The sequence below is a fragment of the Cebus imitator genome, unplaced genomic scaffold, assembly GCF_001604975.1.
Source record: "Cebus imitator isolate Cc_AM_T3 unplaced genomic scaffold, Cebus_imitator-1.0 Scaffold121, whole genome shotgun sequence".
In the NCBI taxonomy this organism is placed as follows: Eukaryota; Metazoa; Chordata; class Mammalia; order Primates; family Cebidae; genus Cebus; species Cebus imitator.
In genome coordinates this window covers 3613630-3620505 of record NW_016107436.1, presented here as the reverse complement: position 1 = coordinate 3620505, position 6876 = coordinate 3613630, and the positions used below count along the sequence as shown (strand labels likewise).

Genomic DNA, 6876 nt, shown 5'->3' with positions numbered 1-6876 from the left:
AAAAAAAAAAAAAAAAAAAAAAAAAAAGACAACAGCAAGTACAATGAAAAAAGCCAGATCTGTAGCTACTTCTATATGATGATATTTACAACAGGAAGATGAATTCAATCTCTCTTTTTTTGAACTCAAAAAGCTAAACTGCCAAAATGTTAACTTTCCAAAGGGGATACAAGCAGGCAGAACAAATTATCTTCTCTTTGTCACCAAGCTGCTGTTTGGGGCTGTATAATTACCGCCACAGTATTTTTACTACATTCTCTACGATGCTGGCAGACTCCTTGAGTTGTCTAAAATTGTTTCAAATTCTACTTCTAGGTATGTATCTATAGATATGCATACATATGTTCACCAAAAAACATTTACAAGAATGTTCAGGGCAGCATTAGATATAATAGCTAAAAACTGGAAAGAGCCCAAATGTCCATCAACAATAGAATAAATAATAATATATTCATATAATAAAACACCACATATACACAGCAGTGAGAATGAACACACTGTAATTGCACTTAAGTGATTCTCATAAAACAATACTGGGGGGTAAAAAAGCCAGACATGAAAGGGCACAAACTGCATAATTTTATTTAATATGTTCTAAAATAAATAAAATGAATCTAGTGGTTACCCTAGGGTAGGGGAAGTAGTGACTGGAAAAAAGTGTAAGACAGGGGTTCTGGTAACAAGTGCAAATAAACATAATTCATAGTGAAATAATACCAGGCATATAGAAAAACCAATTGAAACAATTTCTCAATGAAACAATTTTATAGATTTATATTGGTTCTACACTTACGAGGCAAAATTATTTTACCCATTCTAAATTTTCTGATATAATCAGATTAATGAAATAATTTCTAAACCACATAAGACATTAGCCAAAAATAAATGTAACTTCAGGGGGGAGGGGAGGGTGGGGAGGGATAACATGGGGAGAAATGCCAGATACAGTATGCACCTAAAGTTAAATAAATCTTAAAAAAAAAAGAGCTGTAGTGGAGTTTTTAAAAAAAGTAACTTAAAAATGAATTTGGCTGGGCACGGTGGCTCATGCCTGTAATCCCAGCACTCTGGGAGGCCAAGGTAAGCAGATCATGAGGCCAAGAGATCAAGACCATCCTGGCCAACTGGTGAAACCCCATCTCTACTAAAAATACAAAAATTAGCCAGGCGTGGTGGCACGTGCCTGTAATCCCAGCTACTTAGGAGGCTGAGGCAGGAGAATTGCTTGAACCCAGGAGGTGGAGGTTGCAGTGAGCCGAGATTGTGTCATTGCACTCTAGCCTGGCAACAGAGTGAGACTCTGTATCAAAAAAAAAAAAAAAGAATTTATATTTATGTCCGAGCACTTCGGAAGACTGAGGCAAGAGGATCGCTTTAGCCCCAGGAGTTCGAGACCAGCCTGGGCAACCTAGAGAGGCCTTATCTTCACTAAAAATAAAAAAAATTAGTTGGGTGTAGTAGCATGTGCCTATAGCCCCAGCTACTCAGGAGGCTGAGGTGGGAGGATGGCTTTAAGCCAAGGAGAGTTTGAGTTTGCAGTGGGCTATGAACATGCCATTGAACTCCAACCTAAGCAACAGAGCAAGACTATGTCTCAAAAAAAAATGAAGTATGGAAAACAGTATGACAGTTCCTCAAAAAAACTGGAAACAGGAGTTGGGTGCAATGGCATAGCACCTGTAGTCCCAGCTAGCAGGGAGGCTGAGAACGGAGAATCCCTTGAGCCCAGGAGTTTGAGGCCAGCCTGTACAATATAGTGAAACTAAGTCTCTTAAAAAATAAATTAAAAAAAAAATAGAATTACCATATAATCCAGCAATTCAACTTCTGGGTATAAAACCAAAATAATCGAAGGCAGGGACTTCAAAAGTCATTTCTATACTCATGTTCACAGCAGTATTATTCACACTAGCCAAAAGGTAGAAAGAACCCAAATATCCATTGACATGACAAATGAATAAACAAAATGTTTATTCATAACAAAAAGAAATGAAATTCTGACTTGTACTATAACATAGATAACCCTTAAAAACATTATGCTAAATCAGGGTGGATGTAGTGGCTCATGCCTGTAATCCCAGCACTTTGGGAGGCCGAGGCAGGCAGATCACTTGAGGTTGGGAGTTTGAGATCAGCCTGACCAACATGGAAAAACCCCGTCTCTAAAAAAAAAACAAAATTAGCCAGGCATGGTGGCACATGTCTGTAATCCCAGTTACTGGGGAGGCTGGGGCAGGAAAATCACTTGAACCCGGGAGGTGGAGGTTGCGAAACTCCATCTCAAAAAAAAAAAATTATGCTAAATGAAATACAACACACACAAAAGGATAAACATTATAGGATTCCACTTATATGGGATATCAGAGCAGTCAAACTCATCTCAAGTACAATGGCAGCTGCACAGGATAAGGGGAGGAGGGAATGGGGAATTACTATTTAACGGGTAAGGAGTTTTTGTTTAGGGTAATGAAAAAGTTCTGGAAATGAATGGTGCTGATGGTTGTACAATGTGAATATACTTAATGCCATTGAATTTGGTTAAAATGGTAAACTTTATGTGACGTATATTTTACCACAATTTTTTAAAAAAGAATTTACCTTTTATCCAAAGCTCTCAGTACTTTAGCAAAAACTTCCAATTCACAAAATTCACTGCCCAGTTGACATAAGCGTCCCTGCTGGTAAAGCTGAAATAAAAAACAAGAAATTATGATTTTAAAATTCTACGATTTATTTTTACTTTAATCATATTTGATAAATGTAATTTGATTTATTTCAAGAAAGATGCTTAAAAGAAATGTAACACTAACAAATTTCTACAATTCATATAAAAATATTTTAATAGTTGTATATAATCGTTACAAACTGTTATTTGTAAACCACCTAAAACAGTACATGGAACATGGTAAGTACTACAGAGTACTGTATAATTATGTATTTATTAAATACAGATAAAAACCATTAAAGAAATGTTAACCGGTTAACTTTTTTACTTAAACCTGGAGAGTCAATGTAAAGTTATCAAAATAATGGCAAAGGTAATGTCCAGAAAACAGAGCTGCTCAATATGACCACCTCAAAAATCTCAGTTCAGTCTTGAGTATAACATTTCAAAAACACACCAATAGGTGAGTATGTCTATAGTAATGCAGAATGGAAGGATTTCTAATCACGTCAAAATGGTTTATACATTCTAACATTTTAGAACTGCTATTTAAAATAACATTTTAAGGGTGAGTGCTGTGGCTTGAGCCTGTAATTCCAGCTAATGGAGGTGGAGGAGGGAAATTGCTTGAGGATGGGGCAGGAGAATCGCCTGAACTCAGGAGACAGAGGTTGCAGTGAGCCAAGATCACGACACTGCACTCCAACCTGAGTGACAGAGTGAAACTGTCTCAAAAAAAACAAAACAAAACAAAAACAAAAACAAGTTATAAAACTACTTTGCCTAAAAACAAAATTTTATGTATTTTACAATTCACTGTAATCCTTTAATGACTGAAAATTGGTGCATCCTACTAAATGAGATTTAAAAACAGAACTTAGAAAAATTGTTGCCTTAGTTTGAAAATATGTCCTATTAACAAATACTGGCAGTTTCTACATTCAGCTGTTTAATTTTTCTTTTTTTCTTTTTTGAGATGGAGTCTTGCTCCATTGCCAGGCTGGAGTGCAGTGGCACAATCTCTGCTTACTGCCTCCCAGGTTCAAGTAATTGGCCTCCCAAAGTGCTGGGATTACAGGCATCAGCCACTGTGCCTGGCCTTTTTTTTTTTTTTTTTTTTTTCTCCCTGAGATACAGTCTCACCTCTGTCTCACAAGCTGGAGGGCAGTGGCATGATCATGGCTCAATGAAGCCTCAATCTCCATCTTGGGCTCAAGCAATCTGCCCACCTCAGCCCCAGATAGTAGCTAGTACTACAGGTATGCACAACCATGCCTGGGTAATTTTTCTATTTTTTTGTAGAGACGGGGTCATACTATGTTGCCTAGCATGGTCTATGAACTCTTGGGCTTAAGCGATACTCTGGCCCAGGCCTCCCAAAGTGCTGGTATTACAGGCCTAAGCCACTGCCCCCAGCTTTGATGCCTGCCTATCTTTCTGACCTAATCTTTTACTACTGTTTCTCCCTGTCCCCTATATTCCTGCTACCTTAGCTTTCTTACAGCTCATAACTTTTGGACACATATGCTACTACCTCTACATGAAGCACTGGTAACATGATTCTTTGCCTGGTTAGTTTATAACTCATCCAAATCCTCTCAACTACTGTTACTTCCTCACAGAGACCTTCCTCTGACTCGGCAATCTAAATTCTGTGTCCTGTTAAACTTTTTCATGACACGCTGTTTTTTTTTTTTTTTTTTTTTTTTTTTTTTTTTTTTTTTTTTTTTTTTTTTTTTTTTTTTTTTTTTTTACCTCCATGGTAGCATTAAGACATTCAGGCATTCACTTAAGCAGTCATTTCTTAAATATATTATTCCATCATATTCAACCTTCTATGAGGTGACCATAGTCACCACTATATTCCCAATACCTAACACAGTGCCTAGTACATTCAATATCTTTTTTTAAAAAAAAATATGTTCTTTCCTCTCTTTTCAAAAATTTTAGATTTGGGGGTACATGTGCAGGTCTGTTACATGAATATATTGCATAATACTGGGGTGTGGGCTTCAAGTAAATTTTCCTCCCTCCCTCCCTCCCTCCCTCCCTCCTTCCTTCCTCCCCTTCTTTCTGCAGGTTTGTTACATGGATATATTGCATAACGCTGGGGTGTAGTCTTCAATTGAACCTTTCTTTCTTTTTTTTTGTTTTGAGACAGCGTCTCATTCTGTTACCCAGGCTAGAGTGCAGTGGCACAATCTTGGCTCACTGCAACCTCCACCTTCTGGGTTCAAGTAGTTCTTGTGCCTTAGTCTTCCAAGTAGCTGGGATTACAGGCGTGCACCACCATGCAACGCTAACTTTTATATTTTTAGTAGAGATGGGGTTTTTCCATGTCGGCCAGGCTGGTCTAGAACTCCTGGCCTCAAGTGAGCTGCCCACCTCAGCCTCCTGAAGTGCTGGGATTAGAGGCATGAGTTATCATGCCTGGTTCCATTAAATATTTTCTAAATCAATAATCCAAATTGGTACTTACCTACTTTAGATGGAATTCAGAACCTCAGAAGACACAAAAAAATTCAAGACATAGTCTCTACTCTAAATCAACACTAAATAAATGATTTAGTATTGTTATTACAGTACATCCTTATTTACTGAAATTGTCCAGGTTAATCTGGTTGGTAACTTTGACACTTTGGGGAAAACCTCATTTCCACACTGTTTACTACTGCCTCTCCAATCAGACTGTAAGCACCTTTCATTTTCATTTTTTTGAGACAGGGTCTCACTGTCACCATGGCTGGAGTGCAGTGTTGTGATCATAGTTCACTGCAGCCTCCAACTCCTGGGCTCAAGAGAGTCTCCTATCTCAACTTTCCAAGTAGACACATGCTGCTACACCCAGCCAAGCTGTTTCTTTTTCTTTCCTTCTTTCTTTTTTGGAGACCGTCTCACTCTGTTGCTCAGGCTGCAGTGCAGCAGCGCAATCCCAGCTCACTGCAGCCTCTGCTTCCTGGACTCAAGAGATGCTCCAGCCTCAGCCTCTGGAGTAGCTGGGATGACAGGTTCGAGTCACCAATACCTGGTTGATTTTTGTATTATTTTGTAGAACTGTTCTCTAACCTCAAAAAATTTAGCATCTTTCAAAAGACAAAAAAAAAATCTTCACAGATTACACAACAAAGGTAGACCAACTGCTTTAAGAACACAAATAAAATATCTACTCCAAGAACTTCAGATGTAGAGAAATTGCTAGTAACATTTCCAGCAATATGGCAGATAGCACTGACAAAGACACTAGCCTTTCAACGCTTTTTCGAACATACAAAGGCTGGATATTAAAAAAAAAAAAAAAAATCACAAAATAACTTTTGGATAAACAGCTAAACTGAAACCAAGCATAGAAACTCCAGAGTTGCCAAAAATTAAGAAAATACAAACTTGAAAGTAGCTAGGAAAGAAGAAAAACAGAGTAGTCTATAACTCTGAATGGTTTCAAGCTAGAGTATCAAAGTCCAGAAAGGAGCTGAGGCAGTATATCCTGTAAGCAAAGAGACCTGGAGATTAACTACCTGCCTAAAGAAGTCTACAACATCTCCCTCTAGCCTTAGCAAGTCTCCTATGAAAAACCGAAACCTCCAGCCCAGGACATACATGGGTACCTGGTCCAAATTCATACTACCTAGATGATTTACAGACCCCAAACTCAGAATATGGCATTAAAAAGGTCTGAAACCAGTGAAACTCATGAAGTCCCCAGACAGACACAAACACACCCAGGTCTTTCTGAGGGGAGATGAAAATGCTATATATACTGATCAGCAAAATTTAGACTTCAGGAAACTCTGTAGAGTTTGCAGGACAAAGGAATGTGTTTCTTCAACAAATAAGTTGCACAGAAAAGAAACAGAAGGAAAGGTAAACTATAGATCAAGAGAGACTCAAGAGGTATATCAACAAAATGTTAACATGTGAAATTTACCTGATCCAAACAAGCAAACTATAAAAATATACACATTTGAGGCCAGACATGGTGGCTCATGCCTGTAATCCCAGAATTTTGGGAGGCCAAGGCGGGTGGATCATGAGGTCAGGAGTTCGAGACCAACCTGGCCAGCATGCTGAAACCCTGTCTCTACTAAAAATACAAAAATTAGCCAGGCATGATGGCACATGCCTGTAACCCCAGCTACTCAGGAGGCTAAGGCAGGAGAACTGCTGAAACCTGGGAGGCAGAGGTTGCAGTGAGCCAAGATCACGACACTGCA

General features: G+C 38.5%; 1 protein-coding gene across 2 annotated transcripts in view; it reads right to left on the bottom strand.

Moving 5' to 3' along the window:
* The window catches only part of APPBP2 (amyloid beta precursor protein binding protein 2), a 73978-nt gene that overhangs the window by 49442 nt on the left and 17660 nt on the right, over positions 1 to 6876 (bottom strand). For both annotated transcript variants that reach the window (XM_017539835.2, XM_017539836.2), the window contains exon 2: positions 2599 to 2687. In XM_017539835.2, coding sequence (XP_017395324.1) covers positions 2599 to 2687 — 89 coding nt within the window. The remainder of the gene's footprint in view (positions 1 to 2598; positions 2688 to 6876) is intronic.